At 37.6% G+C, this 25,681-nt stretch overlaps 2 protein-coding genes and 1 long non-coding RNA gene across 3 annotated transcripts in view; 1 reads left to right on the forward strand and 2 right to left on the reverse strand.

Annotated features, from left to right (window-relative positions):
• LOC136040108 (maltase 1-like) overlaps positions 1 to 15,507 on the reverse strand; it is a 59,671-nt gene extending 44,164 nt beyond the window's left edge. The window contains exons 1-2 of the mRNA XM_065724207.1: positions 15,390 to 15,507; positions 72 to 168 (exon numbers count right to left, since the gene is read on the reverse strand). Of these exons, the coding sequence (XP_065580279.1) occupies positions 72 to 168; positions 15,390 to 15,437 (145 nt within the window). The 5' untranslated portion in view covers positions 15,438 to 15,507. The remainder of the gene's footprint in view (positions 1 to 71; positions 169 to 15,389) is intronic.
• Positions 15,508 to 16,700: 1,193 nt separating this feature from the next.
• Positions 16,701 to 25,681, forward strand: part of LOC136040118 (periostin-like) — a 90,727-nt gene continuing 81,746 nt past the window's right edge. The window contains exon 1 of the mRNA XM_065724219.1: positions 16,701 to 16,871. Coding sequence (XP_065580291.1) covers positions 16,765 to 16,871 — 107 coding nt within the window. The 5' untranslated portion in view covers positions 16,701 to 16,764. The remainder of the gene's footprint in view (positions 16,872 to 25,681) is intronic.
• Positions 19,883 to 25,681, reverse strand: part of LOC136040126 (uncharacterized) — a 71,334-nt gene continuing 65,535 nt past the window's right edge. Inside the window, exon 3 of the long non-coding RNA XR_010620628.1 lies at positions 19,883 to 19,990. This is a non-coding gene — a long non-coding RNA (uncharacterized LOC136040126). The remainder of the gene's footprint in view (positions 19,991 to 25,681) is intronic.

Raw genomic sequence — 25,681 nt, forward strand, 5'->3', positions numbered from 1 at the left:
TCGCAAGCAAAAATTGAAGCAATCATTTAGTTTTAATGCTAATTTCATTATTAATAGTGTCAATTTCTAACCCTTTAAATCACCAACTCCGTCTCCGTCAGAATCTTGAAAAGAACGGGGGTATATTTGGTAGACTGCGCCAGTTTGCCACCAGTTTAAGTCTTGTGCCTGCAATGAAAAAGGGGAATTAGGTTGGATTTGGGTTAGAGCCTGTATTAAATGGCTATTTATCATTTTCAACGAAATAATGTGGACTTAGACGAAAGCAACAAGTCTCCAGTGCTTGGTTTTCCTGGACCTCGTCAAAGGAAAGATGGTCGTAGCGACTTGAGAGAAAGTTCATTTGATCGCAAACCTAAAGTTCGAATGCTGTTTTTAAGAGTCAAGACCAAAGTGAGGGCTTCTTAAGTAAACCACAACACCCCATTAGTCCCGACGAGCCCCCAAGCTCTACAGTATTGCATCAAAATATCAAAATATTAAATTTTTTTTAGACATTTATTTGTAAGACGTTCTTCAAGACGTTTCAAGGCGTTGATCCTAGACAAGGATACATTTTTTTTTTAGCAAATGTACTGTGACTACTTGTGAAACCTAAGAAGATTAAGTGGTAACATCAGATGACCATATAATTCGCAATTTTATTTTATTATGAACGTAAGACCTGACTTGAACTTTCTCTAAAAATACCCTATATAAACAAATGATGAAACAATTGGATGAAAAAACAAGAAAGGAGTACCATCCATGGACCATGACTGTTCATGGCTCATGACAGTCTCTGGCCCGTGCAACTCCTGTCCCTTTGGCCTTTCTTACCCCATGGATCATTACACGCGAAGACAGTCCCAACACATTGTGATACCCTCATGGTAGTTCATGACTCCATGACACTCTGTGGCTGGACCATTCCACCCTGCGGCACATGTCATCATCACTTAAGCCTTTTCAGAAGGTTTTTGATATAAATCATGCTTTAGATTGTTGCCTTGTGTATTTTTAAAAGTCAATTATACTACCCCTTAAGCATTTTCGCATATTTTTGAAAAAAATGTACTTTCAATCCAATTTTTTTATATTTTTGCCAGCAAACCCCTCATGATACTTGTGTATTTTTAAAAGTCAATTATACTACCCCCTAAGCATTTTCACACATTTTTGAAAAAAAATGCACTTTCAATTCATTTTTTTTATATTTTTGCCAGGAAACCCCTCATGATACTCCATGGCAATACCCAGCCTGTGGATCCCTGTAGCTAGCTTTCTTCACGCAGTTTTCTTTTGAAAAAAAAGCACTTTTAACTGTATTTCCTTATGTTTTTGCAAGCCAACCACTCTTTATACTCCATGGTAGTTCCCAACCAGTGGCACTCTGTGGCTGGCCCATGGTACCCTGCGGCACCTGTCGTCATCCTTTAAGCGTTTTCAGACGTTTTTTGATATACATAGTACTTTAAATCATTGTCTTGTGTTTTTTACAGGTCATTTATGTTGCCCCCTAAGCATTTTCACACATTCTGAAAAAAAAACACACTTTTATCTCCATCTCTTTAGGGTTTCGTAAGACCACCCCAATGATACTCCCTGACAATTTCTGGCCTGGGAAACTCTATTGGCTGGTCCATAGTACCCTGTGGCCCCATTTCTAATCCCAAAGGCATTTTCAGACAATTTCTCGATAAAAATGATGCTTTAACTCCAGTGGTTTGTTTTCGCAAACCACCCCGTCATGACATTCAAGGCAGTTCCCGCTCCTGTGGCACTATGTGGCTGGCCCGTGGTACCATTTGGAAGTCTTTATGGGACAGCCCTTTTTAACAAGGACTAAGTATCCCTGATTGCGTGGCACATATCTGAGTCATAGAAATGTGTTTTACCTAGTATTTTCTATAAATTTATTCTGTGATTTTGTTTTGTCATAACACATTGCGGGTGCTTCATACCACATTTGGGCGTTCTTTCATAGCACACTACGGGTGCTTCATAGCACATCTTTATGTGCTTCGTAGCACATTTGCACGTGCTTTTATAGCACGTTTGGGCGTGAGTTCATAGCATATCGCGGTTGCCTTATAGCACATTTGGGTGTGCTTTTATAGCATTTGGGGAGCTTCATAGCAAATTTGTGCGTGCTTTCATAGCACATTCCGCGTGCTTCATAGCACATTTATACGCGCTTTCATAGTGCATTGCCGATGCTTCAAAGCACATCGGTGCGTGCTTCATAGCATATTGTGCGTGCTTTCATAGCACACTACTGTGCTTATAGCATTACTTTGGAAACGCCTGTATCTCACTGACAGCCAAGTTCACAGCTATTTGAGCCTGAAGGAGCAGAGTAAGGGTAAAATACACACGAGGTCATAGACATGGGCAGAACAACGCATAGCTAAGGACAAGACCAAGGTAATGGACGTTGAATCTTTGATAGCCATGTTTTGTGCCTCCACGAAAGTGAGTATGGAAACAATATAGGCGGGACTAGAGTGCAAAAGGGAGACAAGCCAAAAGCGGATGCGTCAGCAGCTGAAATCGTTGACTTCACAGTTTACTCCAATTGTTCAAGCCGTACAGACGAATCAGTCCGCCTTTCAAAATACGCCAGTTACCGCGAGAATACTACGATCCAGATTGTCAAATTTACAGTGGGTATGGATATCGATGCATACCTCACAACCTTCGAGCAAACGGCCACCCAAAATAACTGAAGTCCTGCTACATGAGCCGTTAGACTCCAGGCTGTGCTGACAGGTAAGGTCCTAGAAGCTTCTGAGATTGTTCCGACAGCCGATAGCTTGCAGTACGATTTTGTAAAAGATGCTATTCTAAGGATATTTCGAGTGACTTGTGAAACCTATCACCAGCTATTCCGTATGACCCAGAAGGTATCAGACCAGTCACTTATCGACTACGGTAAGAAATAAGAGCAGATGCTGATCGAATGGTTGGACGTCGCCGACTACAGGTTGGTCGTGACTATAGATGGGCTGAGAATGAAGATTGCCGATATCCTTTGAAAACTGGTGGTAGAGCAATACATGACTTCAGTCAAGAATGAACAGCTACGCATGCGGTTGAGAGAACTCGCGGACCCAACTGTCTTTGCTGTCTGCAATGCCTGACTACTTCGTTTTAGCTCGCAAATATGACAGAAGTAAAGATTGAAAGGAAGCTCACATCAGTCCTCAAAGAAAGGAATTGCTCCTAAGCAAGTACAACAAGTGAAACCCGCGAGCAAGCCAGTGAATGCCGAATCGGAAACAACAGGATCCAGCAGTCGAGACGCTCCACACTAGAAAACAAACAGACGGACACGAGGTTGCTTCAACTCTGGGAAGTTCGGTCACAAAGCTGTTGAATTTGGGGAGCGGAGGAGACAAGAAGACTTATTGACAAACTAATCCCAGTCCAAGTCCGGAAGGGAGAATCAAGGCGAGATTTCATGTCAGTGGTAGGATAGATGGGAAGCCAGCAGAGCTCCTTATTGACAGTGATGCATTCATGACTATCATCCATAAAAGGTACGTAGGAAGCCTGGCTGAGAAAATATCGTTCACCACTGGGATGTGTTGTGTTCAAGGCGATTGTAACTAATACCCTCTACATAAGGGCTATGTAGAGATAGGATGTAGTAATGCTACCTTCCGAAGCAATGTAGAAGTTGCAGTTTCTGATGATACGTTCCTAGACGCTATCATCAAAAGATCGTTGCCAGGATTCCTAGAGCTTTGCAGCCAGAGTTCAGAAGTAGATAGTCCTGCTGTCTGTATTCTTCTTTCGACTAGAGTGAAAGACTACGCTAGATTGGAAGCTGAACCCCAGCAACAGATCTTTCAGAAAATTATGTTTCCCAAATTTTTGTAGAGTTGGAGAATGGGAATGGCAACACGAGGCTCAAAAACAGTCAACGATGCCGACGAAAGGAGAAAGCAGAGTGGAAACAAAAAAAAAACTTTGAAGGATCACCTTCAGAAGTTGATTCAGAACAGCTGACTTCCAAGCAATTGGCCGACCTTCAACACCAAGATTCTAGACTGAAACAGTGTTTCGCTCTGGCTAGTTTAGGCCACGGTTTCGAGCTAATCAATGGTATGCTCTACAGGAAGATCGAGACCAGGAGGGATAATGAAGGTATTACTCAGCTGGTAGTTCCAAATCCTTGTAGGTCATTTGTGCTGAGAGTCACCCACGATTCCCCTGTGCATGGCCACATTGGTGTTGCACGCAATCTGGTTCAGATAATCTACGGGTTCTTTTGGCCTGGGGTACGTCAAGATGTCAAACAGTTTGTATGTACTTGTGAGCCCTGCCAGCTAGTTGCTCCGATGAAACCTAAAGAACGGGTCCCTATGTTACGAAGATCTGTCATTGAAGAGCCTTTCGAGAGGATTGCAGCGGATGTTGTGGGACCGTTGGTACCACCTCGGAAGGATAATCTATTTTTCTTGGTGATATCGGATTATTGCTCCCGTTATCCCGAGGCATTATCCTTAAGATCTATGAATGCCTGGAAAATTGCAGTAGCATTTGAGCAGTACTTCTTTCGGGTTGGTGCTCCGGAAGAGATCCTGACAGTGAAGGGTTTGAATTTTGTTGCTAAGAGCTTACTTGAAGTGTACAAAATTCACGGAATAAAACCTACACGGACGTCAACCTTTCATCCGCAAACAGATGGCGTGCTTAAAAACTTAAACAGGACGCTTGTTCTGCTTTTGAAAAAGTTCGTCGTGGATAACCCGAGAGACTGGGATTGCTTATCGCGGAAACTCCCCAAGCCTCGACAAAGTTTACTTCTTTTTAGCTTCTTCATAGGCAAAGGCCAAGAAGGCTATTAGACGTCATCAAGGAACAATGGAAAGACGCTGGAAACTCTACCGTTAGACCCACACACGAACTTTTGTCCGTGCGAGAACGATTGCATCAGATTCTGGAAGAGGCCTACAAAAATCTTCAGGAAACGTCCGAAAGGCTGAACACATAAAACAACAAGAAGGCCAAGCAAAGAGATCTGTAAGTTGAAGACGAGGTCCTCGTCTTTCTGCCGACTGAATTCATAAATCTGAAACCAGATGGCAAAGACCCTTCAGGATATCTAGCTAAGTCGGGACTGTAAACCATGAAGTCCTGTTGCCGGAAAGAAGAAAGAAAAAGAAGATTCTAAACATCAGTCGCCTTCGGAAGTTTGAGTGTAGGCCAACAGATTTCTTTCTCTTTGCTCATGAAGCTCCGAGTATGCCTACGTTTGACAAGATAGATAATTCTGGTGACCAGGATGAAATCCATATTGTGATAGATTCGCTAAGTCACCATACGGAAAAGAGAAAGACAGGACTTTTTGGGATACTGATGGGATTTAGAAAGTCCTTCTCCAAAATTCACGAAGAACGTCAGTGGCCAGACATCATATTGATAAAGGTAATGTCCATCCTGTGTGTCAGAAACCTACAGGGTACAACAGAGCTGACAAAAAGCCACTGAAGAAGAAGTCAAGCGAATGCTGGATTTGAGGATCATATAGCCGTCTTCAATCCCTCGTGTTCTTTGGTAGTCGTGATTGCCAAGCCGGATGGAAACATTCATTTCTTTTGTGACTTTCACGGTTTAAATCGGTTATTCAAGTTTGATACCTACCCACTTCCTCGTACAGATAAGTTGCTGAAGGAACTAGGGAAAAAAGAGTTATTCAGTGTTTTAGATCTTACCAAAGGCTTTCTTTCTTACCAAAAGGACCTTCCAAACGAAGTCCAGATTCTACGAGTTCAGAGTCCTTCCTTTTGGTATTTATGGGGGACCAGTAAACTTCCAGCGTGCAATGGATAAGATTTTGACTGCATGCCGTTGCTTTGCAAGGGCGTACCTTGACGAACTTATAATATTGTCTGATAGTTGGAAAGCGGCTGCTGGTCTTCACATTAATCCTGAAAAATGCAAGCTCGGACTGGACAAAGTTCGGTATTTGGGCCATAAAGTGGGAAATGGTACAATCACACCACCGGAAAGAAAGGTTGAGGCTATGAAGAACTTTCCAGAGCCAACCACCAAAAATTAACTGATGGCATTCCTTGGCATCGCTGCATGTGACCAGAGGTTTGTCCGAAATTTCTCTTTTTGTTCGAAATCTTCCTCAGAAACGAAATAGAAGCCACTTTACGCTGTCTCAGGAGCAGAGAGTAGCCTTCGAGGCCATGAAGACTGCATTCACTACTGCCCCTATTCTGAGCAGGGCAAACTTTGCAAAAGAGTTTGTGCTTCAAACGGATGCTTGGAATATTAGACACTTCTGACTCAACGCAGCGGAGAGGAGCATCCCAGCGCATATAAAAGCAGAAAGCTGTCACCAGCAGAACACCACTATTCGATAGTGGAGCGATAGGATTTGGCGTTAAAATGGGGGTGGAAAGTTTTAGGTGCTACCTCAAAGGCCGGTAAAGAGATAGTTAATGAATGATGTTACCTATTACTGACTTTTTTGTCATTATATTGTTTAAACTTATCGTTATTTTTTTAATGCATTTTTTAAACTATAACAAGAAAGAGATAAAACATGAACGATGTTATTCCTTATTGTCTTCTTTTTCATTATTTTGTTTAAATGCATTGTTATTTTGATAATATGTAACAGGAAAGAGAAAAATAATGAATGGTGTTACTCGTTACTGACATTTAACATTATTTTGTTTACCTTTATGATTATTTTGTTAATATTTGGTTTAACTGAAACAGGAAAAAGATAACTGATGAATGATGTTATTCGTCAGTGACTTCTATGTCATTATTTTGTTTAACTCTATCGTTATCTTGTTAATATTTTGTTTAACAGTAATGGAAAAGAGATAGCTGATGAAGGATGTGATTCCTTACTATCTTCTTTGTTGTTATTTTTACTTAAATGTATCATTATTTTGTTAATATGTTGTTTAACTATAATAGGACAGATATTACTAATGAATGGTGTTATTCGTTACTACTTCTTTAACGTTCCTTTGTTTAAATATAACGTTATTTTTTTAATATTTTTTTAACTGTAACAGGAAAGAGATAACTGATGAACGATGCTACTCGTTACTGACTTCTTTGTCGTTATTTGGTATAACTATATCGCTATTTTGTCAATATTTTGTTTCACTTGAACAGGAAAGAGATAACTGATGAATGATGTTTTTCGATGCTGACTTTTTTGTCGTTATGTATTTTAACTATATCGTTGCTTTGTTAATATTTTGTTTAAATGTAACAGGAAAGAGGTAACTTATAAACGAAGCATTTCTTTACTGACTTTATTGTCGCTAATTTGTTTAAATGAATCGTTATTTGGTTAATTTTTTGTTTAACTGTAAGAGGAAAGAGGTAACTAATGAATGATGGTACTCGTTACTGACTTCTTTGTTATTTTTTTTGTTTAACCTTATTGTTATTTTGGTGATTTATTGTTCAACTGTAACAGGAAAGAAATAACTGATGAACAATGTTACTCGTCACTGACTTTCTTGTCTTTATTTTGTGCAACTATATCGTTATTTTTTTATATTTTGTTAACAGGAAAGAGATAACTGATGAATGATGTTTGTCGTTTCTTACTTCTTTGTGGTTATTTATTTTAACGCTATCTGTTTTTTTGTTATCATTTTTTGAAATGTGACAGGAAAGAAATAAGTGATGAACGATGTTACTTGTTACTGACTTCTTTGTCGGCTATTTGTATAATTATATCGTTATTTTGTTAATATTTGTTTAACTTGAACAAGACAGAAATAACTAATGAATGATGTTACTTGTTACTGACGTCCTTATTTTTATTTTGTTTCACTGTTTCATTGGTGAAATTTTTTTTAAAACTGTAACAGGAAGAGATAGCTGATGAATGGTGTTAGTCGTTACTGACTTTTTTGTCGTTATTTTGTTTAATTCTATCGTAATTTTTTTAATACTTTCTTTAACTGTAATAACAAAGAGATAACTGAAAAAAGATTCTATTGCTTACTATCTTCTTTGCCGTTATTTTTTAACTTTAACTTTTAACTGTAAAGTTTGTTAATATGTTATTTATCCGTAACAGGAAAATGACAACTAATAAGGGTGTTACTTCTTTTTCGTTTTCTGTTTGACTTTATCGTTATTTTGTTATTATATCTAACTTTATCAGGAAAGAGATAACTGATGAATGTTGTTATTCGTTAGTGCCTTCTTTATTGTTATATTAATAATTTTTTGTTTGAGTGTAATGGAAAAGAGATAGCTGATGAATGATGTTATTCGTTAGTGACTTCTTTATTGTTTTTTTTTTATATTTTGTTTACTGTAATGGAAAGGAGATAGCTGATGAATGATGTTGCTCGTCAATGATGTTTTTTCGTTATTTTGTTTAACTGTATCGTGTATTTGTAAATATTCTGTATAACTGTAACAAGAAAGAGGTAACTGATGAATGATGATACTCGTTACTGTCTTTTTTATCGTTATTTTTTAACTTTATTTTTATTTTATTAATATTTTGTTTAAATGTAATGGAAAATAGATAACCGATGAACGATGTTATTCGTTACTGATATCTTTTTCTTTATTTTGTCTAACTGAATCGTTATTTGTTTAATATTTTTTTTTAGCTGTAGCAGGAAAGAGATGATTACTGAATGATGTTTGTGGTTACTGACTTCTTTGTCGCTATTTTGTTTAACTGTACCGTTATTTTGGTAATATTTTGCTTAACTGTAACCAGAAAGAGATAACTGATGAATGATAGTATTAATTAGTGACTTCTTTATCGTTATTTTGTTAATGTTTTGTTTAAATGTAATGGAAAAGAGATAACTAATGAATGGTTTTACTCGTTATTGACTTCTTTGTTGTTTCTATGGCACTTTGCCGTCGGCCAAGTGCCATATAGCGATCGTAAGTCCTATTCGTCCGTCGGCCTGTCGTTCGGTCGGTCCCAGTTTTGCTAGTTTGGTCATTTCTGGATAAGCTAGGACGACGAAAGTTGGCAAGCATATCAAGGACCAGCCCAGATTAAATTAGAAATAGTCACAAATCTGGGGGGGGAGTGGAAGGACGGTTAATTCAGAAAAATTAGAAAAATGAGGAATTTTAACTAACGAATGGGTTATCAGATCTTAATGAACTATGATATTTAGAAGGAACTTGTGTCTCCGAAATCTTATTTTAAATCCCGACCAAAACCGGTGATATTAGAGAGAGTTGGAGGGGGAAACCCTAAATCTTGAAAACTTTCAGAGTGGAGAGATCGGGGTGTAATTTAGTGGGAAGAATAAGCACAAGTCCTAGATACATGATCGACATAACGGGACCAGATCAGTTCTCTTTGGGAGAGTTGGGAGGATTTCCAGTGCGTTGGCGAGTTCGGTGCTTCTGGACGTAGTAGGACGATGAAAATTGGTACACGTGTCAGGGACCTGCATTAATTGACTTCATATCAGTCGTTTCCCCAATTCGACGATCTGTGGAGACTTGAGGGAGGGGAAATCGTGAAAATTTAGGTATTTTTATCTTGCGAATGGGTGGTCAGATCTTAATGAAACTTGATATATAGAAAGATCTCATGTCTCAAATGCTCCATTTTCAATTCGGATCGGATTCAGGGACATTGGGGTTGGAGGATAGAGACAAAATTTGTTAGAGTGGAGAGTTCGAGATGAAACTTGATGGGAATAATAAGCGCAAGTTCTAGATACGTGATTAACATAACCGGACCGGACCCAATCTCTTTGGGGGAGTTGGGGAGATTTCTAGTGCTTTGGTGAGTTCGAGAATAAGCACAAGTTCTAGATACGTGATTGACATAATTGGAACAGGCCCGATTTCTTTGGGGGAGTGGGAGGGAATTCTAGTGCTTTGGTGAGTTCTGTGCTTCTTGACATGCTAGGACGATTTTATGCTCTATAAGGCAAAATTTGTTGGGTTTTATACTCTTTGAGAGTCTTGATAAATTTATATTATTTTAATTTATTCAAGTTGTAAGAGCAGAAGTAGCAATAGTAGCAGCACCGAAAGTTTCTACTTCATACACCCAGTCGTTCTCGATATATTTCTGAGGTATCTAATTGACAACCATACACACAGTGCTTTTTGATTTAGTTTTAAAGCGAAAATTCATTTTAAAGCATAATGGGGCAATGCCGAAATTATGGAGGGTTGACCTTGCCAACATTCATAAAGAAAAAGTTACGGGACCGTTCTACTATGTGGAACAAATTGCCGTCTCAGACTTTTGACTGGATGTGTTTGGAAATAAATAGGCTTGGGAGGTTTGCCCTACAATTGCATTTGACTCTTAAAATTTGACTGCAACTTTTAATTTCCAATCTAATTACCTCTTTTAAAAGTTTAAATAATATTTCTAGCTATTGTAGAGTGGCTCTGCCTATGATATTACATATATGCCCTTTTGAAAACTTGTATACATACTTGCAAAATTGCATAACTGCAAAACCGCATAAAATGTATAACTTACAAAACTTGTTTAATTGAAACTCCGCTAAACGTTCCCTAAAAGTTTCACCTTAATACCCATAGCTTCATCAGTTACAGTAACTGTAGTGGTATTATTAACAAAATACGCTTAATGCCTTCTGGCTAGTTCAGAATCCACCTAAACTCCCCCTCTAAGGTGTAACTTAATAATATAAGCCGTTCTTAAGATATTGCTTAGTCACCTTTTTCAATATCTACAATATCGTAGTTAGTTTCGATTTAGCTCAACATCCGCCTAAATATTCCTTGAAAGCCTCGCCCTAAAACTCTTAGCTTGCGTAGTAGAAATATTTTTAGCAGTATTAGTAACTGTATGTGCATAGCACCTTAGGTTTATTCAACATCCTTTTTGACACGCGCTGAATGTTTCAACTTAATACCATTAACCGCTGCTGAAGCATATCTTACATGTCCTCTTGACAACCTGTGTGGGCATAGTTCGTCTGAATTTAGCTCCATATAGCTTCAATATTTTCCAAAATTTTTGCCTTAATACCCATAGTTTTAGCAGAAGTAGCAGCATTACTAGTAGCTATAGTAGTAGCAGTAGAACTAATAGTAGAAGCCTTAGCTTTAGTGGCAGTAGTAGTAGTAGAAATAGTAATAATAGTAGCAGTAATAGTAGCATAAGTAGAAGCGTCAGCGTTAGGATACAAATATTTTCTTTTGGTCATTTCAATATTCCTCACACAAAGCTCTGTCAGTTTCAACTTCACATACCAAATTTTTCTTAAAATATTTCTACTGTACCCTTTGGACAAACTGCATATAGAGGACGTGCTGTGATTTAGTTCACCTTCCCCCCTCAAAATCCCCTGAAAGTTTCTCCTTCATACCGTTAGACATAATTGAAATACTAATCACAGGAGTAGTACGGGCACCGCTAGTAGTAGTATTAATAGTAGCAGCAGTAGCATTAACGTATTGCCTTTTGGTCAGTTGAACTTGAATCTAATGAAGTCTTGGAAGTTTCAACCTAATACGCTAAGCAATTGCTATGACATTGGTGTTATGCCCCTTTGATAATGTGTATATTTATAAATTCTTCAAATTGTCATATTAATGCTCTTAGCTTCCCTTAAGTATTTGCTGAAAATCCTAATTTAATACCCAAGTCAGTTTTTGAGTTACGGCCTTTTAACAACACGCATGCTTATAGTGTCTTGTTATCTAGTTCAAATTCCCTCCTCAATATTGTAAATGGAGTAGTATGGTAGTAGTAGTAGTAGTGGTGGCATTAGTATTGGAAGTAGTAGTAGTAGTAGTGGTTCCATGGAAGTATTGCCTTTTTGATCATCTTCCTTATCATTTCCTAAAAGTTCCAAATTCAATACTCAGTCATTCCCGAGTTACACCCTTTTGACAGTCTGTATTCCCATAAAGTGTTTTGATTTAGTTCAACACTCAACTCAACACTCTTTGAAAGGCCCGCCAAAATCTCCTGCTCCTTTTAGGAAAGTAAAGTTCAAGCATGCATACTTTTATAATAACATATACTATTTTTATACAATTAATGAACTGTCTAACTTACAGCCCCTGTCCTGAGAACTTAGGGGAGGATGACATCCCCAAAGAAATCATAACTAGAACTCCGAACAATACTAAACAAAATATCTTTCTTAAATTTTTGATCGGATATGTTTTGAGAAATGGCGGGCCTGGGAACATAAAGGGGGGCTGGCTGTCCTTCATTCACTTTCAACCCATAAAAAGGGCACTAGAACCTCCGACTTCCAATCAAATCAGTCCAGAGTTTATTCGACCACCCGTCCCATAAAATCTTATATAAGGTAAAATGTAAAGGATACGGCATTAGACTTTACAGTCCGTACCGGCGGTGCTGATCTCCGTTTCTTGGCCCTTCAGCCAGGAAGTGCAATGGGGGGTTGCGGGCCAGCCATCCTGTGCTTTCGCACACCCTTCCTGGTTACCTTCCCCAGATTTCTCCAGGTACCCATTTAGAGTCCCCATTAGACCCCAATCTTATATACCCCGGGTTATAAGTTAAAACGCTTGCCCCTAGGCTCTGGGGGATTATGTCCACTTTGGAGGCATTTTTATATGTCCTTTCGACTATTGTGAAAAATATGACTATCTCAATATTTTGATTAGATGCGTTTAGGAAAAAGAGGGTTTCAAGGGGGGATAGTTGCCCTCCATCACTTTGAATCTGATAAGGGAGCTAGAACTTTACATTTAAAGTCAAATGAGCTTTCTCTAAAGTTTACACGGCCATCCCTTCCACAAGAGCCTTATATGTCCCTGGGGAATAGTTTACAACCCTTTTCCCCCTACTTGTGGGGGGTAGTGTCTTCACCAAAGGCCTTGTTATATAATCTTTTGACTATTTTTTGATTAAATGGCTATCTCAAAATTTCTATCGGATTCATTTTGGAAAAATAGAGCATGAGTGTGGGGGGGGGGATAATTGCCCTTAAATCAAATTGACTCTTAAAAAGGGCACTAGAACTTTTGTTTTTTCAATCCAATCAGCCCCATTTTATGACCATATTTTCCATGAAAACCATATATCTCCGGATCATAACTTACAACCATTGCCTTGAGGGCTACTGGGGGGGGGGGTGTCATCCTCGAAGACACAATTACTGGATCTTTCAACTACGTTTAACAAGAAGGATATCTAAAAGTTTTGACTGGATGTGTTTGGGGAAAACAATCACTTTCGACTATTGTAAAGTGCACTAGAATTTCCGATCCAATGAGCCCCCTTTGAAGTTTATACGACCACCCTTTCCATATAAAATCTTATGTACCCCTGGGACATAACTTACAAACCTTGTTCTGAGGGCTGTGAGGGGCTGTGATCCTTCAAGATATAGTTACTGAGCCTTTCTACTAGGCTGAACAAAATTGGTATCTCAAAATTTTGATTAGATGTGTTTGGGGAAATGATAGGCATGGGTAAGAACAGGGGTTTGTTGTCCTCCAATAACTTACAACTATTAAAAGGGCACTAGCCCTTTCAATTTCTGATCAAATGAGCTACTTTTGAAGTTTTTACGACAGCTCCTTCTGTAAGAAGGACACTTTTCTAGATAAAACGAAAAAACAAAACAAAAAATAAATAATTAGTAGATTGTGCCCACATTGTTCTTTACCTTCACATTGTTCTTTACCACGCTATTGCGCTACCTATAATACGCTTAAAGTTTTGAATAGCGAAATTCAAATCTCATAAGGGAGCATGAGGAGTTTAAAAATGATTAGGTGAGGCGGGGCTCAAAATCGGTTTGGGACTGGGATAGAGGATGCAGTGAAGATGCATAAGTAATGGCTTCTCAGGGAAAGTGAGGAGTTGTCTGCAGGATAATATCTTTTTAATGGTCACTTCAAAGAAGTAGTTTGTCAAGCTATTGAAGCTGGAATTTATGAGTGTTTAATAGGGAAGGGAAATGTACCTTCGTGAAAATTATTTTAAAATAAGAAATAACTTTCAGAAATACTAAGGCTGTTTTAAAACTTTCACCCGGAGGTTGAAAACAACCATCCCGAAAAGTTATATTATTTACAGTAACTAGGATGCTAGCTACCGCTGCAACTTGGATTAACTTTAATTCAATGTATTTCATCCAATGGCGTTCAAGTGCCATCATGCCTTGTTTCTGTGATTCTTTGCGAGAAACACTTTAGATGTTTAAAATCTTGGTTTGCGACCGCAATCACAAGTTGATTGAAAAACATTGATCACTGAGAAACATTTTGAGTTTTGAGAAACTAATGTTAAGAGAAACCCGAATCTGAGTAAATTTGGTAAATTTAGCACTTCTTTATGGCACACATCTCTCAATTTTCCGATGCCAAGGCAGTTTAGTGATCCAGTAGAATGTCTTAATAGAAAGTGACTTTTTCATTTTATGAAAAAATTCTCTATTTTCATATACCTACTATCACCATTTGTGTGCCCAGCATCATTAGGAGATTTTAATATAGCTACCCATTCTGTTTTTACAGGTATTAGATCTCACAAATTTCTTTTGCCTCTGACGCAATGTCCTTCCCATTTCCTTTACACTGCCAGTCATTACGACTTTTGGTTCTAATTGCTAATCCCGTGTTTCATCCATTGTCATATGCCAACACATAAAAGCCCTTTCCTCTCTTGTAAAGTACGCTGGGTGCTTTTTAATATGTATTATTCAAAACATTTTGGTCCATGTTTTTTTTTCTGTGTTTCTGGTTTATTTTCGGTCTGGTTTCATGGATGTAATCCAGGAGGAATTTTATGCCACTAAATGCCTCCCTTTCAACCATTAACGGTTAAAATACAATCATGTTAGACTTTTGGTTCTAATTGCTAATCCCGTGTTTCATCCATTGTCATATGCCAACACATAAAAGCCCTTTCCTCTCTTGTAAAGTACGCTGGGTGCTTTTTAGTATGTATTATTCAAAACATTTTGGTCCATGTTTTTTTTTTTTCTGTGTTTCTGGTGTATTTTCGGTCTGGTTTCATGGATGTGATCTAGGAGAAATTTAATGCCACTAAATGCCTCCCTTTCAACCATTAACGGTTAAAATACAATCATGTTAGAAGTTTATAATTCTAGAATGAATTTTGCTAGAATTTTTATTGTATATCTGCAATTATTAAAATAAAACTAATACTTAAAAAAGAGGAGGGAAATCCTTGGAAGCAGCAATGTCATCAATGGATAAAGTCATCCACGTTTCAAAATGTTTCTGACATTCAGCTCCAAGGTATTTACTTGGTAGGAGAATAATAAAAGTCAACTACTGAATATTCAAAATCAAACCAAAAATAAGTAAATTGACGCAAACAGACATTTTATAAACTTAGTAATCTTCATTTGAAAATCCTAGTAATCCATCAATCCTAAAAAAAAGTTTCAATCACAAAATAAAATCAAAACTTCCATTACCGAAGAAAAAGTAAAAAGAAGGTAGATAAAGGTGATCCAGTAATTCATCACTTCCACAACCTAGACCTTCAAACTTGAATGGAGAAAAATTGTCTAAAATTTATATTTGAAAGATAGTAGATAAGAAAATCAGTTGCTCAATCGGGATTACCAAAAAAAGTTTTACTGGAGAATTGTAAAAATATTATATGAATCATTTCGGAGAGAATCAATTGAGATTCTGAATTTTTGTCATCGTGAAATTTATAACGTTTGTTTTCAGAGCTCTTTTTAAACACAATGAAATTTCGAAAGATGGCGAGGTATATTTAAAAAAAAAGCAGTTACGCGTAGAAGGAAAGTGGATTTATGGTCAAGTTTTATTTGTAGATTTATTAAACAAATTCATATAATAGGCACGTAGACTGGGGGAGGAGGGATTGAAGGCTGGCATGTCCAACTTGCAAATTTTCTTATAAATGCATCGGTTTTTTACCTTAGCAATTTTACTATTATTCATATAATCAACCGATTGATCGTTCAAATTTACAAAAACTGAAGAGAAGCAAAATGATGCATAAAAGCAATTTTTTGTCATGATAATAAACAGTGACGTCAAGACTCAAAACAAAAAGAGCTTAAACTTTACATCAGGGGGGGGTGTAACTCCTTAAACTCTACCCTTCTTAGGGTCCAAATCAAATTAAAGATTACTTACATTTAAATACTGTAATTACAGTCAGTGGGAGATAAGAAATTACGAATAGATTGTCTTTTGACACATTTGTCCCTTCGAGTGTAGTATGTGGAAAAACTTTTGACAATATGAATTTATTCTAGTAATACACTGATTAAACCCCACCGTGAGGATCAGGGGTTAAGGATATGGCAGTCTTCGTGATGTATAGGGTAATTCCTGTTTGTTTTGAGTTTCAACGTTGCTCTTTAATTTCTCGGGAAATACAACTTTTTTTTATAGTGTTAGAAGAATGTCTTAGAGACAACTAATAAACAAAATTAGAAGTGAAAATAAGCACTCTCTTGGGATTCGAAAACATTAATTAACAGTGAACAATGAAATGAATAGCAAACTAATTAGACATTTTAAAACCTTCAATGCTTAAGTTTCTTCCAAAATTAGTATTACTGTTAATCATTACCGTCTTTAATAAAATTTTCTTTTTTTTTCTACGCAAAGCACATACATAAACTTTGGTTGCCAACTCAGTTTAGCATTAAAACAATGGAATAATAATCTAGATTATAGTGACTTTTCTCCGTGAATGCTGGAAGAACCTAGGACAGATTTCTTTTCCAGCGATTGTGCGAGCCAAAAATTAATTTCTTTGGATCTTGTTAGTGGCTCCAAATTCTATGGAGTGAGAAGAAGACCAAAATGAAATTTGGATTGACAATAGTGGCTTATGTCTTGCTGTGCTTGGACTATATTCGTAGTGGAAGAAGGATACCCACTTGGCATCTCAATATTGCTCAAAAACAAGGGTAAATTATCAATTTGACACAATCGTAGGAATGGCAATATTGTCAGAATGTCAAAATTTATTAGTTTTTCTATCTTGGCAACAGTAACAACCATTCGGTCTGCCTGCCATTTGATTTTTGTAGATATACCGCCAAATGTTTTCAGAAATTTGCTCAAAATGAATCTTTATTCAGCACCCAGGAATATGGCAAACTATGAAATTGGTCATAACATTTTCGGTCCTAACCAATACGTAGGAAATCTTTCTTGTGCAGAGATATGCTAGTGTTTTGGAGTATCTGTTTAATATCCCTTTTTACTCAGAACCATTAATTGCTAAGCGTATGGTTTCAGCTGAATTACTTTTTTCAGCCCAGAATTTGGTTATTTAATCATCAAATACATCCCGAGTTGCAAAGACGGTTACTAAGTCAAAACTCTTTTAAAATCTTTTGATTGGAAAATATGATAGTGTTTAAGACAGTCGTATGCATCCGGTAATGTCTCACAATTCAATGATCTGATATTTTATGATGTTTTTGTAATTCAAAATACAGATGCCGTCTCCACGTTTATGTAACTCAATACATCTTTCATGATAACACCGACAAGGGATTTAACAGACAAGACAAAACGATTTATTCGAAGCTAATTTGCTCGATAAAAATTTTACCTGGTTCGGACCAATACTATTGCTTTATGGAACAACATACTAAAATGCGACATTTCCTGTGGCGTGATATTTTTGTTGCTAAAGAAAGGGGCTAGATTTCATTTAAATGCGTATCCAAAAGAATCAAATTTTAATGCTTATTTGAATGAACCCTCTTAGTAATTCTTTCAAACGTCCTTTTATGGAAAAGTAGGAAATTCTATGTTTTATTGACATTGCCGTAAGGGTTCTCACACGTATTGAACTTTATTGCATAATTTCTATGAAGACCTCAACCCTTTTAGGTAAGTTCAGTTTTTATAATATTATGTGATTTTCATGTGCTAAAAGCTATCGAGGAGCACCTTTAAAATAAATACATTTTAAATACTTAGAATCAACACAATTAACAGATTTTGTTGATGCGCATATTTTCAACAAAACTTTGTTTTTAAAATTGTCATTGACAACGCCTGCTCTTTACTACAGTTTCCATGCCACTCTTAAATGCAAGGGAGGCTACTCCATCCTTTGATCATCATTTTTTTTTGGCATTTAAATTTAATATTCATACGAAATATTTTTGGGAATGATGATCATCCCTGAAAAACATTCTCACCTCTGAAATCAAATAGCAGGAAGGTCTGAAAGACCAAGAATGAATTATAGTATCATCTTTTCCATTGCTTTCAAAATGAGCTTTTTTTAGGGATGTCTCCCATGGACACTGGGAGGGATGCCAGGGAACCAATACCCCCCCCGAGAAACCTTATTAAATTAAAAATGTATATAAATAGAAACATGAGAAATATTACCATTTTTAACTTTGTTTGAACAAAGGTATTTGTAGTAGTTGCCCCCCCCACATCCGAGAAAATTGCCCCCATCGCCCCACTATTTATTCCGGTAAGTATACGAATATAATCTCTCATGTTGAATAAAGGAGGGCCATCACCACGTTTATCCCACATTACAGACTTGGACGAAAAACATCCCTAGGAATGAAGGGAGATTACAGATTAGTTACCAGGCCTTTTTGCTACTTAAAAAAAGGCACTAGAAATTTTAATTTCCATTCAGATGAGCGGTCTTCCTGATTTTCCAGGACAACTGGGTCGATACAATTACCCCAGAAACAAACAACCACAAACAAATGAACAAACTTCCGTGGCCATACTTCTCGGAAAAATGTAAAATTTCGGATTTTTGTAGATGAGGGCTTAAAACTTCTTCAGTAGTGTTCTTTAACACGCCTAGTTTGACGTAGTAATTATTATCGATCACTCTGAGATTGTTTTGCCCCTTTTTAAAAATCAGACGAATTTTCCTGGGCTCGTAAGTCTTGGTGAGTAACTTTAAATTAATGAATCGTATGTATTCAGAATCATTATAAAAATCATAATAAATGACCGAAACTGCTTTCGTTAGAGTTTTTGCCTCTATGAGCTAGAATCGGTCCTAACTTACAGTTTGTTACCACAAACTGTGTGATAACTAGGGATATTCCAGCAATCAAATAAAGTCTACGGTTTTTTGAACAGTTTTACATTTAAATTTCTTTAGTAGAGCCCTAAGTATCCCCCCCCAAGAAAAAACTGAATCCCCTAGTACAAGGTTTGTCAACTGAGTTTTTACAAAAGGTCTTTAGACGTTTTACGAGTGAGATTTAGCTAAGACTACAATGTAACCTCTCTCAACGAAAAAAAAATCCTCTTTCCAAAACAGATATTTTTAAAAGAAAAGTAAAGAACCACATTTAAACCTAAAATGAGCAGAAATTATGTCATTTAATGACCTAAACTTAAAATTGCCGGAAATTACTATGAATACATAAAGAGAATAGTTGCATCAAAAAAAAAAAAAAAAAAAAAAAAAAAAAAAAATAGATACCGCTACGTATCACTAGATGAATCCTAAAAGGAATAATCAAGTCAAACTTAAAACGCGCAAAAAAAAGAAACACAAATAAAAGTAGGCTACAAGCCCCCACCCTTTAAACACTATAAAGTCAAGAGCATCATTTGTGCTTTGACAGCAATTTCTACTTTGAGCATGTGGGCTTTCTTTTTGTCTTAACAACAACACAAGAGCATAATGTCACAAGGCTAATTGCTGTTTGTAAATAACTTGACTTACTTTGACTTATGTCTCCTGCCGGGCGTGGCTCAGCGTAGAGTGATGTCAGCTTCCTCCAACTGGTGCGATCGGCAGCTAACGTTGGTGAGTCGTGGATATCGATGTTTTCCAGCTTCAAGTACTTTAAAAGACTATCGGACCATCGATGTTTCGGTCTACCGCGGGGTCATTAAAGTCCAGCACGATTTTTGCAGTTAGGTGTGATGGCACTCTAAGGAGATGACCGTACCATCGTAGAGTGCGCTCCGGAATATGGATGGAAAACAGCGTCTGCTGTGTTGTTTGTAGTAACTTCTCGTTGCTGACGAAGTCGAACCATCTCAGGCCTTCTATCCTCCTAAGGGTTTTCGTCTAGAATAGTTTATAGACTTTAAAGAAAAAGATATTAATGTTTGAACGATGTGGTTTTTGTTTGTCAAAACCTACAAAAAAGAAAATTAAGATAATAATCCAGATTACAGGATAGGAAAAAATGGCTCCTAGAATAACGACATCTATGACTCTCAACTTGATTTTACTATTTTAGAAGGACACTTTTTATGTTATAAATATCATCTTGATTCTTTTTAATCCAAACATACAGAAAATTAATGCCAGAATTAAGTACTAAAGTGAACGCTGGGAATTATTGAATAAATTGGTATTGTTTTTGATGCAATATTCCAATTGAAAAAACAATAAATAAATTAACTGTTGACTTCCTATACATTTAAAAGGAATGTGTTAAAAGGAACAAATTATAGATAAAAATTTGTTATGAATGAATAAGTAAAACCCAAAACAAACCCAATTAAAATGAATGATCACGTCAAACAAATATAACTGTCATCATTATGGGTGAATAGATGAATTCTGAAACTTCTATTTATTTTGAGATGTTTTTTTTTATTTGTCTAAACAAAAATCATTCCACGAACCTAATCATGGTTTCAAAAAGCTCCTGGTCCTAAAACATCAGGAAATGGCTCATTTGAACGGAAGTCATTGAACGGAAGAAGACTGGAGGGCAACTAGCACCCCCATCCGACGCCCCTTTTTCCCGAAAATCATCCGATCAAAATTTCGAGATAGCCATTTGTTTAGCATAGTTGAAACTTCCGAAAAATTATGTCTCTGAAGATAGCATGACTCCATCTAGTCCCTGGGAATAGGTCTTTAAGTTATAGATTTGCCCATTGTTTATGTATAATATTTGTTATTGGGAAGTATACGGACGTTTTCCGGGGGTGGGCCAGGATTTAAAATAAGAGCTCTGAGTCACGATGTCCTTCTAAATATCAAAATTCATTAAGATCCGATCACCCACTCGTATGTTATAAATACCTAATTTTTTCTAATTTTTCCTCTCCCTTTAGCCCCCCAGATGTTAGAATCTGGGAAAACGAGTTTATCAATCAATTTGTGCAGCTCCCTGACACGCCTACAAATTTTCATCGTCCTAGCACGTCCAGAAGCACCAAACTCGCCAAATCACTGAACCCCTCCCCCCAGCTCCCCCAAAGAGAGCAAATCCATTACGGTTCCGTCAATCACGTATCAAGGACATTTGCTTATTCTACCCACCAAGCTTCATCCCGATTCCTCCACTCAAAGTGTTTTCCAAGATTTCCCCCTCCAATCCCCCCAATTTTACAGGATCTGGTCGGAATTTAAAATTAGAGCTTTAAAGCACAAGATCCTTCTAAATATCAAATTTCATTAAGATCTGGTCACCCTTTCGTAAGTTACAAATACCTCAATTTTCAAAATTACCCCCCCCCCCCAACTCCACCAAAGAGAGCAGACCCAGTCCGGTTATGTCAGTCCCGTATCTTAGACAGGCTTCTATTCTTCCCATTCAGTTTCATCCTGATCTCACCGCTTTAAGTATTTTCGAAGATTTCCGGTACCCCCAACTGTTCCCCCCAATTACGCTGGATCCGGTTGAGATTTAAAATAAGAGATCTGAGTGACGAGATCCTTCTAAGTATGAAATTTCATTAAGATCCCATAACTCCTTCGTAAGTTGAAATACGTCATTTTTCTAATTTTTCAGAATTAACCCCCCCCCCCCCAATAGAGCGGATCCGTTCCAATTATGTAAATCACGTATCTAAGACTTCTGCTTATTTTTCCCACCAAGTTCCATCTCGATCCCTCCAATCTAAGCGTTTTCCATCATTTTAGGTTCCCCCACCCCAAAGTCCCCCCAGGGTCACCAGATCCAGTCGCGACTTAAAATAAGAGCTTTGAGACACGATATGCTTCTAAATATCAAATTTCATTGAGATCCGATCACCCGTTTGTAAGTTAAAAATACCTCATTTTTTTTAGTTTTTCAGAATTACCCCCCCCCCCCCCCAACTACCCAAAAGAGAGCAGATCCGGTCCGGTTATGTCAGTCATGTATCTTAGACAGGTTTTTATTCTTCCCATCCAGTTTCATCCTGATCTCACCGGTTTAAGTATTTTCTAAGATTTCCGGTTCCCCCCAACTGCCCCCCCAATTACGCTGGATCCGGTTGAGATTTTAAATAAGAGATCTGAGTTACGAGGTCCTTCTAAATATCAAATTTCGTTAAGATCCGATCACCCATTCGTAAGTTAAAAATACCCCATTTTTATAATTTTTCAGAATTACCCCCCCCCCCCAACTACCCCAAAGAAAGCGGATCCGTTCCGGTTATGTCAATCATGTATCTAGGACTTGTGCCTATTTTTCCCACCCAGTTTCATCCCGATCCCTCCACTCTAAGTGTTTTCCGAGATTTTAGGTTTCCCCCTCCCAACTCCCCTCCAATATCACCAGATCCGGTCGGGATTTAAAATAATAGCCCAGGGACACGATATCCTTCCAAACATCAAATTTCATTAAGATCTGATCAACCGTTCGTAAGTTAAAAATACTTAATTTTTCTATTTTTTCCGAATTAACGCACCCCCCCCCACTCCCCCCCCCCAGATGGTCAAATCAGGAAAATGACTATTTCTAATTTAATCTGGTCCGGTCCCTGATACGCCTGCCAAATATCATCGTCCTAGCTTACCTTGAAGTGCCTAAAGTAGCAAAACCGGGACCGACAGACAGGCCAACAGAATTTGCGATTGCTATATGTCACTTGGTTAATACCAAGTGCCATAAAAACCATGTCTGTTATTGACGGAACTGGGGTCTAACAACGTGTCAGCAACGTTTTTTTACAAGTAGGGGGAGACTGGGGCAATGGCATTCACCTCAAGGTAAAATGTGAATAAAAATTAGCATAAAAATAAAATTCAAACGAAATCATGTCAAATCGCTAACATAGTATATTTTACTTATTGCATACTTAAATTGAGCCTTAATCAAGCTTACCTATTGGTATTATGAATGTTTTGCAAAATCAGCTTTGACTGGTATTACCCCCTATCATAGGGTAATGGCAGTCGGTAATGTCATGTTCTACTAAATGGCTGTAAATTAAAAAATATGAGAAATTTCAAAGACATAAACATATTAAACTGAAATCATTATATTTATATTGTCACATAATTCCGTATTTAGGAAATTACAAAAATTTAATTGAAAGTATCGACCTAATTAGAAGCCAATTACTTGAAAAACAAAAATCTTTCCATACTAAAAATGACTTACAAAATTAAAGCGCCAATATATTTAGCTTATGAGCTTTAAGAACTTTTAGTCAATTTCACTTTCTGGAGCACATGTCACATAAATACTCGGTCAGGAGTGTCCCATCCAGAACATTCTTGATGTGCCCATAATGCACAAGAAGTGCACCGATACCACATTTCTCCATCTTTCCCTGTGTCTTCGTAATAGAAACAGGTTTCTTTACCCATATTTGTCAAAAAAAGCTCACTTTCTGATTCGTCTTCACAAATGTTTTCCTCATCAATCGAAGTGTCGGAGTCAGATTCAAAAAGTTTTCTGCTCATTTTCCTTTGCTTCACCTTTTGTATTTGTCTTTCAATAATAGCAGCCTTTTTCCCATTAAGTTCTTTTTTTACTCGCTTAGTTCTTTGGTTCTTTTCTTCTTTCCTTTTTAGTTTTTCCTTGATCATGTTTTCTTTTTCTTCTCGCTTTCTTTTTTTTTTCTTGTAGCAGGATTTTCATCGGTGTTGAAGTCAATATCTGAGAATGTTGCTTTTGTCTCGCTCCTTTTCTTGGTTCATCAGCCCAACTACTACATCCAGGTAGAGGACAAATCTCTTGTATAGACACATCAGTTTGTGTGTTAGGCCGAATATGAACTTTTCCAAGTTGGGCAGAGGATTCTAAGTTTTGTTCAGTCATGACTTCGTATTGGTCTACTTCTGTGATGACTTCATTCAAGGAATCATCCAACAATCAGGCGTTAACTCTTGATTCTTCTGGAGGACGTCCTCTACCAAAAAATCCTCATCTGTGAAAACTTCTGGATTAAGAGGATGGATCCCGGTGTTTTTGAACCCACTTGTAGCTTTTGCAATCGTAGCAACTGGTGATTAGGCCTTATTGAATATCTCTGCTACATCGTAAGGGGTAATTTTTACTAAGTTCCTGGTTTTCATGAACAAATCACATTCCCTTTTGTAAGCAGCCTTCAAGGGTGAGTAAAATACTACATCCAGAGGCTGAAGCCTATGTGATGTATGGGGCGGCAGCGACACCATAACAATCCCTTTCTCCCTACAAATATTCATAGGCTTCAGCTGAGCAATGAGTGGAATGGTTGTCAAGAATAAGAAGCATTTTGTTGTCATTACTAGCATGAGTAAACTGAGCAAACCAAATAACGAACAGTTCTTCATTGATCCAGCCTGTCTTAGAGCATGAGTAAACAGACCCAGGTGGTCCAGTTTTTTCTAAGAGCGGGGACATACGAGATCGAGGAAAAATGAACATTGGTGGAGCATAAAGCCCTCCCAAACTCATTGCACACACAACTGTAATGTTTTTGCCCCTTTCCCAACTTGTTATAGAACCCACACGCTTTTGACCCCGTTCTGCCAGTATTAGATCAGGATCTTGCACAGTGGTGATCCCTGTTTCATCTATGTTCCAATAATTGGTATCTTTAAACTTGTATTTATCCATAGCCTGTTCTAAATTTTGGAAGAAACGATTTACTTCCTCTTTGTTAAACCCCATGGCTCTACCGATGCTTGTGGCTTCGGGTTTGCGCACACTAATTTTGTTTCTGTCCATGAACCCGTACATCCAATCCGGGCCAGCCATTTTTGTTTCTTTATCGAATCTATGGCTTAACTAGTTTTTTTCCGCATATTCAAATGCAATTTTTCTTTATTTTAGTGCAGTGATACCGTAGAACATCTTCGATAAAGTTTTTACATGGTCAGCTAGAGCTGCTTCGTGAGCAGGAGGGAAGACACACTTCCTGCCTAAGCTTGGATCAGAATCAATCCCACTCTTCATTCGTTCTTGCAACGTGCTGAATGGTATTTTGAACTGATCTGCAGCCTTTCGAATCGATAATCCTCTAGTAATGGCTGTTTTTGCTTTCTTTAAGTCCTCTGCAGTCCATTTAACTTTATCTGTTTTCCTTATGTATTTTCTGGGCATCTGAAACATAAAAAAAAATTAAAAATATGGGCACTAATGGGGCAATGCCGGTCGCGACTGCCATTACCCCAAGTGCGGTGACCACCATTACCCCAACCGCATGGTCATTATTTATCGGCTAAAAATAAAACTATCAGTGCTTAAAACTTAATAAAATGCTACATGGTACAACAATACGGCTTACCTTGTTATTGCGAGATAAGTCTCGTTTCGTGAAATGTAAACCGAAAGAGATGATAGTGGATTAAACTATTGTCTTTCTTATAAGGTGAAACGTCAAAACAGTCTTTCTTACGCAACAGACAAACTAAAACTGGCAAGATGGCGAGCGCTCCGCTAGCATTTCTCTAAACTGTCTTGAGATGGCAGCACCAATCGGTAGGAATCTGCGTCATCGACTTTACGAGAAATCATAGTGACCGGCATTACCCATTGGCCGCCATTACCCCATTTTCCCTATCATAAAGCCACTATTGAGCTGTGACTAAACGAACGAA

Source organism: Artemia franciscana, chromosome 2, assembly GCF_032884065.1.
Source record: "Artemia franciscana chromosome 2, ASM3288406v1, whole genome shotgun sequence".
NCBI classification, from domain to species: Eukaryota; Metazoa; Arthropoda; class Branchiopoda; order Anostraca; family Artemiidae; genus Artemia; species Artemia franciscana.